The sequence below is a fragment of the Tauraco erythrolophus genome, chromosome 5 (assembly GCF_009769465.1).
Source record: "Tauraco erythrolophus isolate bTauEry1 chromosome 5, bTauEry1.pri, whole genome shotgun sequence".
Classification (NCBI taxonomy): Eukaryota; Metazoa; Chordata; class Aves; order Musophagiformes; family Musophagidae; genus Tauraco; species Tauraco erythrolophus.
The window spans coordinates 24,717,484-24,734,148 of NC_141469.1; the positions used below are offsets into that span (position 1 = coordinate 24,717,484).

The 16,665-nt window shown below is 42.4% G+C and overlaps 1 protein-coding gene across 5 annotated transcripts in view; it reads left to right on the plus strand.

Annotated features, from left to right (window-relative positions):
- CTNNA2 (catenin alpha 2) overlaps nucleotides 1-16,665 on the plus strand; it is a 492,413-nt gene that overhangs the window by 43,796 nt on the left and 431,952 nt on the right. For all 5 annotated transcript variants that reach the window (XM_086612567.1, XM_086612566.1, XM_086612568.1 and 2 more), the window contains exon 2: nucleotides 4,648-4,843. In XM_086612567.1, coding sequence (XP_086468693.1) covers nucleotides 4,648-4,843 — 196 coding nt within the window. The remainder of the gene's footprint in view (nucleotides 1-4,647; nucleotides 4,844-16,665) is intronic.

The following is a 16,665-nucleotide window of genomic DNA, read 5'->3' on the forward strand; positions in this document are numbered from 1 at the left end:
CATTGGCTAACAATGTCGCTAGCACCATTTGTGAACTTGTTGTGCTCTCTTGCTAGCCCATCTCATAATGATTTTCTGATTATATTTGAGGCTGAGCTTTTGGCATGCTAGAGAATTTTTTAATGTTGGTTTGTTGGTTTTTTTTAGTGCTAGAAACAAACCAAAATGAATAAGAAAAACAGCAGAAAAACTTTTTATGAGGAAATAGGGATCAAGAAGTATACACCAGTATCTCCTTTTGAAAAAGGTGATTTATGTCAGGGATTCTGCTTTCTACATGTCTGTTACAAGAAGTGGTAGCCAAAGTCTCCATCTTCTGTGGCAATTAGGAATTCCCTATGCATTGTGCTGCTTCTGGACTCACAGCAGCTCAGCTCATTACCAAAGGTTTTATGCCAGTGCTGGTTCCTCTTCATCTCTAAGACCTACACGTGTACATCTGCTCTACACAGACACTGACACAAACATTCTTTACTGAGAAGATTTTAAGCACTGACAGAAAAACGTGCACCTTTCAGTGTTTTTTCTTTATTTCTGCGTACTAGTCAGTATAGGACAAAGCAATGGTCCTATGTTAAAAAAATGTTGAAGAAAATGTTACAAAATACATTGTTTTAATTTATAATTATTTTTATGTATTTTTGGGAAGTTCTGATAGACATTTCATATTGTTTTATGGTGGTTTAGAATTGTTTGTCTTTCTGTAGTTGCCCATAATTAAATACTAATAGTGCTAGAAAGAACACTATTTAAAGCTGAAACACGTATTTACTGTGAGCAGACTTTCTTTAAAAACAAAACACTCTTCAGTTTTCTTTCTCTCCCGAAGAAGACCGATGACCAGCCAGCTCCCATCAAAAAAACCACACATAATTAAAATCAATGTATGTTTAACCAATTGCTATTTTTTCCTTTGCATCTTACATACCTAGTCAAGAAACAGATTTTGGCAGGACTTGCCTCATACTTACGAGTTTTAAAAGAAAGACCTCTCTTGTCACTCAACGCAGTTGGTGTAAATTAAATCAGGATGTTTACTTTTCTAAGTTAATTTTATTTAAAATTGCCTGGAGATAATTGTGTTATGAGGGCTGTATGTAAAATGGTTTGTGGTTCTGTTGAGACCATTGTTGTACTAGAGAATCCAACGTGCAGAAATGTTTTGTTATGAACTCACACTATAAATATATTATCTATATTTAAAAATACATACTTATACATACTACCAAAATATTTTGGAGATTATCATGGTAAAATATTTACTTAGGATTTATTTCCTTTAATTTAGCAATCTAACACCTATTTGCATGTTCTCAATCTGATTTTCTAGGTTCTCTTCCTCATCAATGATGTCTCATTGACTGTCTGTCTCGATCCACAAACTTTTTTTGTCAGTAAAGTTAGATGAAAAGAATCCCACCTGATAGCTGAATTGTGCACAGAAGGAGCAGACTTATGATCCAGTAATGGTGATTTTGGTGATTTTTAATGGGAAACTAAAATTTTAGGCTACCAAAAGAAGTCTGTAACCCAACTAATTTGGTGTCTTCATAAGACTTCAGCAGTTCTTCTGCCAGCTACAATTTCTGTGTGTTTGTGCTATTTTGAGCAGTCTTTTTAGCTGTTGACCTAATAGAGATCTCTGAAATAATCTGATTTGACTTAATTTATTGACCACCTTTTCTTTACTTCAGATCTTTTTCAGATCTGAGCTATTCTGGCAGTCTAGTTCTAGTTTGTTCAGTAAGTCCAAATAATTAAGATCAAGTTCTGACATTACTCTCTTCATCTTTGGGTGTCCTATGTGAATTTCAGCATATACTTAAACAATTTGATTGCCTTCTGTATGTGAAGGCTTTTCTTAGTCATCCTTATGATATGCTGGACAAATCCATTCCATTAGCTAAACCTGAGTTAGGTTATAGAGCTAACCGAGTTTGTTTATTCACAAAATTCTTAAATCCTTAAATGGACAATGATCTACCACAAAAGGATCTTCAGGAAATTTCATGAAGAATAATTTCAAGGGAAAGCTAATAAAGCAAATATTATTTCTAAATTTAAATAGCGGAAAAACAACACAGATGGTGGAAGAATATTACCTTTCTGTAGCCAGGCAGACTCCTTCCTTAAAGGCGGCTCTGGAATACACATTCTTCACCCAATACATCCATGTACATACATATGGTTGTGATGGTGAGATGGGGGGAAAGGGGGGAGGGGGTGTGTTCTGGTGGCAGGAGAGGGGATTTGCTTCCTGTGACCTCCCGGTTCCGGCCACCAGATCTGACTCTTATCCCCCTCAGGGTTGAGCCAGTCGGTGTCTCTGTGAATTGTCCTATTTAAGTTGGGACAAAGGAACCGGAAAAGGTGCTTTGCCTGGGGGTCCGCTCCCCGGCTCCCGGCCTGGCCGGCTGCCCTCGCCGGGCCGGCACCACCCACTGAGGATGGCGGTGGCGGAGCCACCGGTGGAACTCGGGGAGAGCCCCGCTCCCAGGGTGCCCACTGGGCCGAGTTCACCCAGAGAGGACTGAGATCTGAGAGAAACGGCCACACAGACACCAGGTCAGTGAAGATGGAACCGGACGAGGTGTGCCGGAGCTGAGGTTTTCCTGCAACCACTGGTGTGAAGATGGCAGTGGCCCCCTGCAGCCAGGATGTACTCAGTGGAGCAGAGACCCACTCGCAGCCTGTGGAGAAGCTCACGTTGGGGAAGAGATGCCTGAGCCTGAGAGAGGTCGTGGAGCAGGGAATGCACGACGAGTAGCTGTTAATAATGGAGCATGGGATGCACGATGAGGTCGTGAGGCATCTGGAGTCCGTGGGACGACCCACGCCTGAGCGAGTGGCAACAGCTCCCTAAGAATCCGTGACTGTAGTAAAGCCCGCACTGGAGCGATCCGATGGGGAAGAATTGCCTCCTGCGGGTAGGACTCACACTGGTGAAGTCTGTGGATTTTCCTCGTGAGTAGAGGATCCACTGGAGTAAGGGAAAATGATGTAAGGACTCCTCCTCCTTTGAGAAAAGGAGCAGCAGTAACAACATGGATGAACTGACCTGCACTCCTCCATTCCCTGTCCCCCTGTGCCGCTGGGGGGAGGAGGTAGAGCCGGGAAGAAAAGAAAAGGAGGGAGAGGGGGAAGGTGTCAGTTTTAAGATCTGGCTTTGTTTCTTTTTATCTTCTCAAGTAACTGCGTTTTTTTTTTTTTGTTTCCCTTTGTCCTTTTAAGTAACCGTTGATAAATTGTTTTGTTTTGAGAAAGCCCAGTCTGTTTTGCCCAGGACCATGGTCGGTGGGTGCTCCCTCTGTTCTTGTCTCGACCCTCAGCCCTTTTGTTATTTTTTTCTCCTCTCCACTTTACTGGGGAAGGAGTGAGAGAGCGGCTGTGTGGAGTTTAGTTGCCGGATCGGCCTAAACCACTACAATGGTGTTTTCAAGCCCTGATAATATCTTTTTTTTTTTTTGTCTCTCTTCCATAATCAATAGTTTTTATATGTGATTTTAAAAATAAAACCTAGCTCAAAGAGCAAAAAAATAGAGCACAAAGAGCGTGACAAAAGCCTCTTTCCTCACAACTGTACCAAACACTTTGTCACACTTCTTGTAATAAGGATGGGATGTCAGTGAGTTTTTATATTTCATTTTGAAATCTTTTCCTTTGTGGTGCACTGTCTTTATTGCAAAGGTTTTTATTTTCTTACAGCAAATTTCTGGCCTAGCACACCAATACGTCACTTCGGCTGCCCTGGTTTGTATCCAGGTTAGGGGGAATTACATCCCTGAGCACTATGGATCCATTTCTATTTTTTCATGCATTTAACACCTGATGATATCTGAGTCAGTGTTCCTGTTTTATAGAAAGGCAGCCTTTTACTACTGGAATGATATATTTATTTTTTTTTTTTTGTCCAGCAAAAAGCTGTGGTATACACTGTGCTGTATTGTTAAGCTTTGTGATTAAAGTTTCCGATCAGTTTATCGACAGCTCAACAAGGAATTCCTTTAGGAGATTCTACAAACATGGAAGCAGGTTTTCTTTCTTTCTAAATACTGAGGAGATAGTGGGATCATTTCACTGTCTTCTGTTGTCTTATACCGCTATATTTTAAATACATTGGAACAATGTTAAACGGAATAGTTTTAGCCTGTGCAGTCTTTGCAGCAGGAGCTATTCATTCCTTAATGTCTGGAAAACAGCCACAATGTTTTTGTCACCACTTGAATGTAACTGCCAGTACTTATCTCAAGGGACGATTGCTTTTTGAATGGTTTCTGACCTCTCTGTGTTAGGTTTTCATTTCATCAACTTACCCATTTTTTTTTTTTTAATGAAAAACAGTGACAAAAATGATGCTTTAGCACCAATGCCCTTCCATACCTGTTTCTTATCTTTTTCTCCTTCACTGCTTGACTGTCATTTGCCTAGCCCAGACTAAATAGAGGTTAAAAGGAAAAACTTTTTTTGAGGTATGTGCTGCTTTGGATTTTAAACTTTAAATTTTATTTATTCAGTATGTGTGACATTTACATCATTTCAAGGGTAAAGAAAATAGTAGTGATATTGAATTAGGTGGCCATCTATTGTGCTATTAATATCCGAAGACTCATTCAAACTGACAAAAAACCTTGTTTTTCTTTCTCAAAGGTAACAACGCTTGTTAACACAAGCAATAAGGGACCATCTGGCAAAAAGAAAGGGCGCTCTAAGAAGGCTCATGTGTTGGCTGCTTCAGTAGAGCAGGCCACTCAAAACTTTTTGGAAAAAGGAGATCAAATTGCTAAAGAGAGCCAGGATCTCAAGGAGGAATTGGTTGCTGCTGTAGAGGATGTACGCAAACAAGGTACGTGGAACAAAGTGCTTAACTGTGTAACACTTTTATATGATGCTTTTCAAGATTTCTTCCAAAACAAGTGTATCAATTGTTCTGATAATGTCATTAAAAGTGTGTCCTATATTACGGTATATCTGGAATATGACATATACGTATTAAAATAGCTATATCTTCATGAATGGCAGTAAATATAAAAAATGCAGTGTTCTAACTTTCATTTAAAAATGTGTTTGTTTTGTGTTTGTTTGGGTTTTTTTCCTTTTAGATGTTCTGTCACCAAATAGTAAACTTCAATATTACTTAGCAGCCATGCTGCCCAGTGGCAAAGCTTATTGTTTAATTTCTAACTTGCTTTTTACTCTGCTGTGTAACCAAATGACATGATTGTTCACTTTGCTAAATTTGAGCAGTGGTTTAAAGCCTGTGGATGCAAATATGGAATTAGGATTTTGATGCATATATTTCTGAACAATCTAACAATTATCAACCAAATAGTACAGCAACATAGAATTACATGTGGTTTCAAGTATATATTGAAATATACACAAAGATTATCAAAGTCTGAAAATATATAGATAATAGCAATATTTAAACAGTTTTGGGTTTTTTCATCTTGACATTGATGATAAGGTGGTAAATGTTAACATTAGTTTGCATTCTGCATAGATTAAACTGCCAGTTTCAAGATATGCAATATTACAAAAAATCACCTAGTTGGGTACGGGACTCAGATTTGGGATTTTCTTTGCTGACAGAAATAATCCTGGTTTTGCATGATTTAATATTTGAAGTTTAAATTGGTATTATAAGAAACTGCTTTCAAATAAAGCTTTGAAATCTTAGAAATATGGCTATCCATGATGTCATGGATATCATCTGATAATTTTCTTTCAAAAAGTAGAAGGTATGTCAGATGCTTTCAAGTTTACATGTGCGGTAGGGGAAAAATATGTTTTCAATATATGCTCATAAGAAAACTTTTCCCTTTTGTTGACTTTGATTCTAATTGTATTTACTGTAGCAGAATTAAGTATCTTTCAGGTTTTTTCCGTCCTATAATCTAAAGATACCATCTGCCAGTATCATCAGTCCTGGGTTTTAGAACAAGCCTGGCAGATCTCCAACTGAGATTTTGAAAGGAGTCTATAAGACTGAAGTATAAAATACTGATTTTTCATTGAGTTAGTCTCTCAGCACTCATAGGATAGGTTTTTTTTGTTCGTGAAAGTTGGGCTCAAATGATCATATGAGCAGGCAGGGTTAAAATCTTGTATACATAAAAATGGATTAGTGAAAATTCCAGTCTATTCTATCCTGGGGCTATTTCTTCCTCCTGTCCACTGTATGTATATTTGATTTCACTGTTTTTCTGTTCTTATGTCTTTGGTTTGTTTGTTTGTTTGTTTGTTTAAAATATTCAATTACCAATACATCATAATAAGTTGAGTATTTGCTATATACAATATATACAGTGTTATGGCTGTTAGGTTTTGTTGTTGTTGTTCTTTTGGGTTTTTTTGGGTGGGTTTTTGTTGTCCATTTTGGGGTTTTTTGGGGGGGGGGGTTTAGCATTTTGATGCTGATGCCTGGTTGTTCTGGCATGCAGTTTCATTTGACAACTATTTCAGTTTCCCATTGCTTACAGAACTTATTTCATGTTATGTCAAATTCTAGCCCAGCATCTTCAGCGCTGTTGTGAGTGCCCTTGTTCTCTCCGAATTTATAGCACTCTCCCTTTGGGGCTGCGATGCTGACTCAGTTTTACTAGCTTCTCCCAAGGAGCCTTCTCCTGAGTTAAAGTCATCAGCCTACACTGTTGCATGCTCTCTGATCTAGTCAAATATACCACATTCATTAGCGTGGTATCAGAGCTCCTTATTATCTTTCATTAGAGCGTTGTATTAGTTAACAGTGATCTCTTTGTAGACTCGTGCTTTGTAAGGCATTTTGAGAGGATTTGCCATGGAGAGTTTTGGTTTTCTTCTTGACTGAATTGCTGACTTTAATTGATAATAAGCCTTTTCTTTTTTTTTTTTTTTTTAAATCTGTGTTAAGAAACTCAAAAAATGATGGAGGAAGCAGAGAGGAAAAAAGATCTTAGACAGTTATTACTCAAACGATACAGGCATTTATCTTTTGTCAACACTGCAGGCTAGAAAAAAAGTCTGTCAGAATATGTGGAGCAGCTTTTTTGGATCTGTACAACATGAGTCCATAATTAGGAGAGCAGGAGACACCAAACGCCGTTATTAGCACACGCGAAAGCCTTAGTGCTATGTGAAATGATATGTCTAGCTCAGTGACATAAAGAGCTAGATTAATGAACTGAGGCTGTGTTTTGCCAGAGTATTGCTAGTTGGTTTTTTGGGCAAAATTCCAGCTTGGGTAATTACACCGTCAACCTAAAAATGTCTCCTGCATTTACAGCTGGCTCTGGTGCACCCCTCATTTCCTGCCCTATATTGCTGTACGCTATTATATGCTGTTATAGATGGTTGTTGCAATTCATCCTGGAGAGAGTTGCTTTCCATTGAGAGGTATGAAATGAATGTACTGTATCGTTTGGAAAATACTTTGGAATGAAGGTGAATGCAAAGAATATATAGCTTTAAGATGCTTCTTAATTTAGTGATGCGGAAGGGTAAATTGTGTTTGGATAGCTGTACAAAACTGATGATCAACAGTTTTGATTAATTGAATTCTAAAAAAACAAAGGGCAAGAAGATAGATTTTTAATGTGTGTTTTTTTTCCCCATACAATTTTATGAAAAGGAGTAAATATTTTAGGCATAAAGCTCATAATTATGTATGTATGTGGGCGTATGTATATATCCCGTAATAATTCCATAATAGTAAAACTTTGGCCTTACAGTTCAAAATCATCTGAATAAAATTATCCAATTGCTATGCCATTGAATACTTTGCTGCATGGGTATTTGTTCCCATGTTGTCAGAGCTGTGTAAAAGATGTCCCAGATGAGGGACAAATGAGACCTAGGAAATGCTGATGTTCGTTGTTCATGTTGTCTTCCATTAGAGGTAAGGGAATGAAGACACTCTTCTGTGTATTGAAGTTTTGGAGAGAGTAAGATTTTTATACATTTTTTTTGGCTATAATAACCCTAAGCCCTGAAACTACAAAGCCTGAGAAGTGAAGAAGCACTCAGAAATGAGAAATACAGTCTGAGGAAGGGAACAGGCAGGTGTGTTCTCATAGCATACATATCTAAATGTAACTGGTCTTTTATTGATCATTAGAGAAGGAGGAAGTTCCCTGCGGAGGAGACATTCAGGTATGAGTCACACAAAAAATCTACAAAGAACTGTTGGTCTGTTGGCCTCAGGTCTGATTAAATTTGTTAAGAAACAGCCTGAGGTGCCGAGGAGGGCAAGACAAGGAAGTAGATTATATTTATGTAAATTTATTTTATCTATTAAATTACTTCAGCAATGTCTGTCTTGTAAGAATGTGGCTGCTTGTAAGTGCAAGTGGCTGCCTGATTTTAATATAATTTTCCTAGAAGTTTGCTGGCATATAGCTAAAACTTCCATTAAAAACATGATTTAGTCTAGCAGCTGGTTGTCATGTTTTAAATTTTTGCTTTTCAAGCAGGGTAGATAAAACTTTGCACCATAATCTGAAATTTATATTTAAATAAAGAGACAGAAAATAGCTGATGATTTTTTTTTGTGTTTGAAGACAGTGTAAACTTGAGGTAGACTTAATTTTTTGCTCATGCAGATTTATGCATAAAAATAATATGATATGATCCATTACTCCAGGACTGTCAGTAAGCACGAAAGTATGTGTCAATATCTGACACACAAAAATGACTTTAACTTTCTTGGTAACATTTTTCTTTGTGATGAAACATACTAGAAAGTAATATTTTTAATGGTTTACTTTAATTCTTTTTACTACCTAGTTTTTAAAACTTTTAAAATGAAAATTTTAAAATAAACCCTGTGAAAGGTCTTCTTTCTTACTGTTTTCTCCTGTCTTTGGTTACCTTGGGAGAAAAGCAGGGAATCTGCATATCTCAGGTGATGGGAGCAAACTCCAAAACATACATACACGAGATGCTTTAAACTCATTTAAGCTCTTCTGATGTAAGTGTCAGCAGTACGACATGTAGAGAGATGGATTCTGTCTTGGTAGAATCATAGAATCATAGAATGGTTAGGGCTGGAAGGGACCTTCAAAGGTCATCTAGTCCAACCCCCCTGCAAGGAACAGGGATATCTCCAACTAGATCAGGTTGCTCAGGGCCTTGTCCAACCTGGCCTTGAACGTCTCCAGGGATGGAGCATCCACCACCTCTCTGGGCAACCTGTTCCAGTGTTCTACCACTCTCATGGTAAAAAATTTTTTCCTAATATCCAACCTGAACCTACCTCCCTCTATTTTAAAACCATTACCCCTTGTCCTATCATAACTGGCCCTCCTGAACAGCCTCTCCCCATCTTTCCTGTAGGCCCCCTTGAGGTACTGGAAGACCGCTATAAGGTCACCCCGGAGCCTCCTCTTCTCCAGGCTGAACAGCCCCAACTCTTTCAGCCTGTCCTCATAGGAAAGGTGCTCCAGCCCTCTTATCATCTTCGTGGCCCTCCTCTGGACCCTCTCCAACTGGTCCATGTCCTTCTTATGTTGGGGACTCCAGAACTGGACGCAGTACTCCAAGTGAGGTCTCACGAGGGCAGAGTAGAGGGGGAGAATCACCTCCCTCGACCTGCTGGCCACGCTCCTCTTGATGCAGCCCAGGACGCGGTTGGCCTTCTGGGCCGCAAGAGCACATTGCCGGCTCATATTGAGCTTCTCGTCCACCAGTACTCCCAAGTCCTTCTCCTCAGGGCTGCTGTCGATCCATTCACCACCCAGTCTGTATTTATGCCTGGGATTGCCACGACCCAGATGTAGGACCTTGCATTTGGCCTGGTTAAACTTCATGAGGTTGGTACGGGCCCACCTCTCCAGCCTGTCGAGGTCCCTCTGGATGGCATCCCTCCCTTCCAGCGTGTCGACGGCACCACACAGCTTGGTGTCATCGGCGAACTTGCTGAGGGTGCACTCCATGCCACTGTCCACGTCACCGACAAAGATGTTGAAGAGGGCCGGGCCCAACACGGACCCCTGAGGGACGCCACTCGTGACCGGTCTCCACTTGGACATTGAGCCGTTGACCACTACTCTCTGAGTGCGGCCATTGAGCCAATTCCTTATCCACCGAGTGGTCCATCCATCAAACCCATGACTCTCTAGTTTAGAGAGAAGAATGTCGTGCGGGACAGTGTCAAAAGCTTTGCACAAGTCCAAGTAGATGACATCCGTTGGTCGACCCTTGTCCACCGATGTTGTCACCCCATCGTAAAAGGCCACCAAGTTGGTCAGGCACGATCTGCCTTTGGTGAAGCCATGTTGGCTGTCACCCACCACCTCCTTGCTCTCCATGTGCCTTAGCATGGTTCCCAGGAGAATCTGCTCCATGACCTTGCCAGGCACAGAGGTGAGGCTGACCGGTCTGTAGTTGCCCGGGTCCTCCTTGTTCCCCTTTTTAAAAATGGGGGTTATGTTCCCTCTCTTCCAGTCATCGGGGACCTCGCCAGACCGCCACGACTTCTCGAATACAATAGCCAGTGGCTTGGCAACTTCATCCGCCAGTTCCTTCAGGACCCGCGGATGGATCTCATCAGGTCCCATGGACTTGTGCACCTTTAAGTTCCTCAGATGTTCTCGAACCTGGTCTTCAAGTACAGTGGGCGGTGGTTCATCCTCACAGTCCCTGCTAGTTCTTTCCACAGCTTGGGTGGTAAGACAAGAGGCTTTACCAGTGAAGACTGAGGCAAAAAATTCATTGAGTACCTCAGCCTTCTCTATGTCCCGGGTAACCAGAGCACCAGTATCCTTCCGGAGGGGGCCTATGTTCTCCTTGGACTTCCTTTTGTCCCCTACATACCTATAGAAGCATTTCTTGTTGCTTTTTATATCCCTTGCCAAATTCAATTCCTTTAGGGCTTTAGCCTTCCTCACTTGATCCCTGGTCACTCTTACAGCTTCTCTGTATTCCTCCCAGGCTATCTGTCTCCGCTTCCACCCTCTGTAGGCTAACCTCTTCATTTTCAGTTGGTCCAGGAGCTCCTTGCTCATCCATGCCGGCCTCCTGGTCTTTTTGCCCGACTTGTTCTTCGTCGGGATGCACCTCTGCTGAGCTTGGAGAAGGTGCTCCTTGAATGTGGACCAACTTTCCTGGGCCCCTTGTCCCTCCAGGGCCGCCTCCCACGGCACTTTGCCCATCAGGTGCTTCAAGAGGCCGAAGTCCGCCTTCTTGAAGTCTAGGGTACAGAGCTTGCTGAATGGTTTCCTTGCTGCCCCATGGATCTTGAACTCCACTGTGTCGTGGTCACTGCAGCCAAGGCTATCCTTAAGTTTCACATCGCCCACCAGTCCCTCCCTGTTGGTGAGCACAAGGTCAAGCATGGCACCCCTCCTTGTCGGCTCCTCTATCACCTGCAGGAGGAAGTTGTCATCCACGCATTCCAGGAACCTCCTGGACTGCCTGTGCCCTGCCGTATTGTCTCTCCAACAGATGTCAGGGTGGTTGAAGTCCCCCATGAGGACCAGGGCTTGTGACCGCGAGGCTGCTCCTATCTGGCTATAAAGCGCCTCATCTGCTCTGTCCTCCTGGCCAGGTGGCCTGTAACAGACTCCTACCGTAACATCCCCTATCCGTCCCCGTCCTCTAATCTTGACCCATAAGCTCTCTGTCAGCTCGTCCTCCGACCCCAGGCGAAGCTCCACGCACTCCAGCCGGTTGCTGACGTAGAGAGCGACACCCCCTCCTCGTCTCCCCTTCCTGTCCTTTCTAAAAAGCTTATACCCCTCCATGTTGACACTCCAGTCATAGGAGTCGTCCCACCACGTCTCCGTGATGCCAATAAGGTCGTAGCCCTGCTCATGTACACGCATCTCTAGCTCATCCTGTTTATTTCCCATGCTGCGTGCGTTGGTGTACATACACTTGAGATGGGCCTCCGACAAAGCCGACTCGCTGGCTGGAGTGACAGGTGTTCTCTTGGACGGCAGTGTAAGATCGTTCGAACATACCTGCGATCCATCCTCAGCTTCTGGACCCTCGGTGCTGGCACTGGTGCCATGCTGACAGCGGTATAGATCTGACTTCTTGGCTGGAATTCCCTTCTTCTGTTCTACAGATACTTCCAGCATATCTTTACCATTCTTGATATTCCCCCCCTCCCCCTTCAAATCTAGTTTAAAGCCCTGCCAATGAGCCCTGCTAGCTTTTGAGCTAAGACCCTGGTTCCCCTCTGAGAAAGGCAGGTCCCATCCGGTGCCATCAGACCTGGTTCAGCGAAAGCCTCCCCATGATCAAAGAAACCAAATTTCCGTCGGTGACACCAGCCTCTGAGCCATCTGTTAATCAAATCTGATTTTCTATTCCTTCCTATGTTCTTTCCTGCCACTAAAGGGACTGAAGAGAACACTACCTGGGCTCCTGACCCTTCGACCAGTCGCCCCAATGCCCTGAAGTCCCTTTTGATGTCCTTTGGACTTCTCTCTGTTAGCTCATCAGTTCCAACCTGCATGACCAGTAATGGATAATAATCAGATGGCCGTACCAGAGCAGGGAGTTTCCTAGTGATGTCCCTGACCCGGGCCCCAGGGAGGCAGCAAACTTCCCTGTGGGTTGGGTCCAGTCGACATATTGGCCCCTCTGTTCCCTTCAGAAGGGAATCGCCTATGACAATTACCCTCCTTTTTCTTTTAACAGGGGCAGTCAGAAATCGTGGAGCAGACTGACTCCCCTTAGGCAACCCTCTGCGTGGGCCCTCATCTATGCTTTCTTCTTTTGATGAGGCTTTAATACCGATGGCAGTCCGACCCGGCTTTGGAGACACCTCCAAGCAGGGACAGCCATCACCCTCCCTGTCTTCCAGTTCCCCTCGCAGAGCACTGTACCTGTTACGTAAGGTCACCTGGGGGGGCAAGGGAATTGCCAGGCAATTGTGCTTGCCACGCCGAGCAGGGACCTTGTGCCATTGCTCCTCGTCCCCTAATTCCTCACATTCCCTGATCCCCTTTACCCTCTCCACTTCTTTCTGCTCTGCCACAACCAGATTATGGCAGCTGTCAATTTCCTTCTCGCTTTCCCTAATTATTCTTAACCTATTCACCTCCTCCCTGAGTTCCAGCACTTCATCCTGGAGCTGCGCCACCCGGCTTAGCAGGTCATCGACCTGCTCGCACCTCACGCAGCCCTCCTCAGGGTTGCTCCCAGCTACCAAGGATAAGCTGTGACATTCCTCACAGCCTGTGACCTGAACACCCACATCCCCTCGAGTGGGTGCTGAAAGCACATTTTTCCTCCTCCGAGTCGCCACCATGACTCCCTGATAAGATGAAGTACCTCAAATCCCGTCCAAGGAGCTGTAGACTGCAGCAGTTGTCCCCTCGTTAGGCGGGAACAATAGTCTTCCTTAGCTCCTTCTCGGTGGGCAGTGACTAGTCGCTGCCCTCCCTGAGGCTATTTATAGCCCAGTGACCCACAGCTGTGCTGGCTCCGCCCGGCTCTCCCAGCAGCCCGCCTACGCCGGCACCGCCCCCAACAGCGGCAGATCTGGTCCCGGCTAGAAAATGCTTCCAGAAAAGCCCTAGAAAAGAGCTTTTCTTCGGTTTTTTCCTGCAGTAGCTCTCCCCAGTCGCAGTCTTACCTGCTCTGAAGTGGATCTCCGCAGAAATAACCGTTAGGCACGATGACAGCCCTTTTAAACTTACCGCGGGTGTGCTGGCTCCTCCCCGGCTCTCCCAGCAGCCCGCCTACGCTGGCACCGCCCCCAACAGCGGCAGATCTGGTCCCGGCTAGAAAATGCTTCCAGAAAAGCCCTAGAAAAGAGCTTTTCTTCGGTTTTTTCCTGCAGTAGCTCTCCCCAGTCGCAGTCTTACCTGCTCTGAAGTGGATCTCCGCAGAAATAATCACAACAGGTAGTTGTGATGTCACATACACTGTCACAGCTGTCTCGATTTTGTGTTCCCAGAGACTGCTGAACTCATAGACAAACACATACCATTCTTTGAGTCTTAAAACAGTATCACAGTTCAGCTGGGAATTTGTATTTTAGGAGACTTTTCCTGATTGTACAATATTCTTTCAGTTAGACCTTGTTAGACCAACAGTTCCTTCCTAAATCCCAGTTCTTGCAGTGCCATGTTATCCCAAGTCTGTAAGAGTTGCTGGCTGGAGGTCTTGACTTTCCCAACTGAAGCACAAAATCCCTGCTCAGATTTTGCCTTCCTTAAAACTTTTCCACTCTCTTTAGATTTTTGTTTTCTGCCCACTAATCCAATCAGTTTTAATTTGTAAACTGCATTAGAGAGGACTTGTAGCAGCCATCTCCATTTCCCACGGAGTCTGTGCTGCTCTCCTTTATACTCCTCTGTTTCCCACTCCTTTTTTTCCCTACCTTCATGTGGTCATACACTTATTTTGTCTTCCTTGCAATTCAGGGCTTGAAATTTCCCCTATCTCATGGTCTCTTTAGATCTCTTATTCCCTGTTAACCCTTCTTACTTCTGTCTCCTTCTCATACCCTAGTTCTATATTCATATAGGGTCCTTCTCCTTGTCTCTTGTGTTCAGTCATGGTTTTATAATGCAAAGTAGAAAAAAAAACCCCAACAAAAACGGATGTCTTTTTCTTGATTTCTGTTTTCCTCTTTACTTTACAAACTTAACGTACCTTGTTTGTCGTTCTTGTTTTCTCTACCAGTAGATTACACTCCTCTCTGAATCCTTCTCTGACCCTGGATACCCGCTTCACACTGTTCTGTTAGCCCATCCTTCTGAATATACTTATTTTTGTTAATTCTATCCCTTTTTCCCCTGAATTTCCTTCCTTCCTTGCACTGAAAGTATTCCTAGTAAGCCCATCTTCTTTCCATTTAAGTCTAGAGTGTGAACATCATCTTACATAGCGTGTAACATTGATCCTCACTTAGCAGAGTCATCTGCGACAGACTTTCTAGGAGCCCTGATTTACCCTGATTTAGCTACTCTCTCTGCTTTCCTTATTAAAAAAAAAAAAAAAAAGAAAAAAAGGAAAAAAAAATATAAGAAAAAAATGGTTTGTACTCATTAGTATCTAAAAGCTTTCTTGGAATAGTTTGGGTTTAATTCTTAAAGTTACATTTAAAATATGAAAAAAAAAACAGCTTAGCTGAAAACGGTATACTTAGGTTCATTTGGTTAATAAGAATTCAACTAATAGATGTAGGCTTGCTCTCTCTGTAGTTCTCCTAGTTTATAAAATATGTGGAAGTGGAATTACTTCATAAGGCTGTTTCTGTAGAAGACATTGAAATACTTGTCACAATAGAACTATCACTTGATGTGAGAGAGAAGGAAATTCTTTTTATAGAGAAAGCAAATGATGGAGTATTTTCTGATTTCTGCATCCATTTTCAACTCTTGAGTCCCAGCGACAGAATTCAAAACGAAACCTAGATCTGCAATTGAAGGTATTTAAAGGTATCTCTTACTGTAACAACTAAGCACTGATTACTTCGGGGCTTTTTTGGCATTTTTCTGATTCTTTCTGGCTGATTGTTATTCCCAAAGTCTGAGTCGAATGAACAAACTGTGAGGTACTGAGTTTGAATCTGGCAAGTATGAAGGAGGAATAACGGATTCCTTAAAAAAACCCAAAGCCCCCTGATACTAATATTTTTTCACTTAGAATTTGTCTACATAACCTGAGATATAGCTTCTTACCTGGGTTAGGGGTTAGAGAAATATTTTTAGAAAAAAATGATCTGATCTTTTCACTTTCTTCTCCCTACATTTATTGAGAACTCTCTTTTTTTTTTTTAGTTTGTTTGTTTCTATAAGTTAGTGAACACCATTTTTAGATAGAGGAAAAAGTGTATGTGTGTGTAAAAAGAAATGATCGAAAAGTGGTTATTTTAGAGAAACTAGACTTTCTATCTGTTTCAGGCTTGTGGTCAGTCCCACTTAATGGGAGAATGAGTCTTGGTCTACACTTTTGAAAGAACAGAATAAGCATATTCTCTATTTTATCAATAGCATCTATGCTATTGGCAACTTGGCTTCTTTCCAAACTCTCTGATGGCTCACGCCTGTCCAACAGGAAGCTTTGAGCATGAAGATTTAAAGTCCTATATTCAGCAAGTCACTGAAGCTACAGCCTGAAAACTCTGTCTTGTTATTCAAAAATATTCATATTCTGTTTTGAATTACTTGTTACATTTGGAAGCGACTTCAATTGTTATTCATGTTTGCAGTGCTCATCCTAAGAAATATGGCATGCTAAATGTCATTCTATGCAAATCCTCTAATGCTAGCTCTTTTAGACTCTTTCCAACTCCATTAATTATCTTTCAGCTCTTAGAGATTGTAGCTTTTGAAAGACATTAAAGTTCCTTTTCTAAAATGATTTAAAACACTTCTGATGAAAGAGCAGACATTGTACAGAATCTCAAAGAGCTGTTATACAGATAAGTAGTGTCAGGGGTTCTCAAATCCAGCAGCAAGGCTGCTGCAGCTCCGTGGCACCAGGTCCAAGCAGTAACAAGGCTGAGCACATATTCCATGTGCACATAAACGTGTATACAGCTCATATATACATACATACGCGGCTGACCGCATACATCAGACACTCAGCACTCACACAAACCCAATAGCACCAAGTGTCTTATCCTTTTACCCTCTCTGGCTGATTAGTATAATATAGGTCCCTGCAGCAGCTGGGTTTAGCTTCTCAGTCTATCCCATAATTGGCCCCTGGATCCTGGTCTTCCCA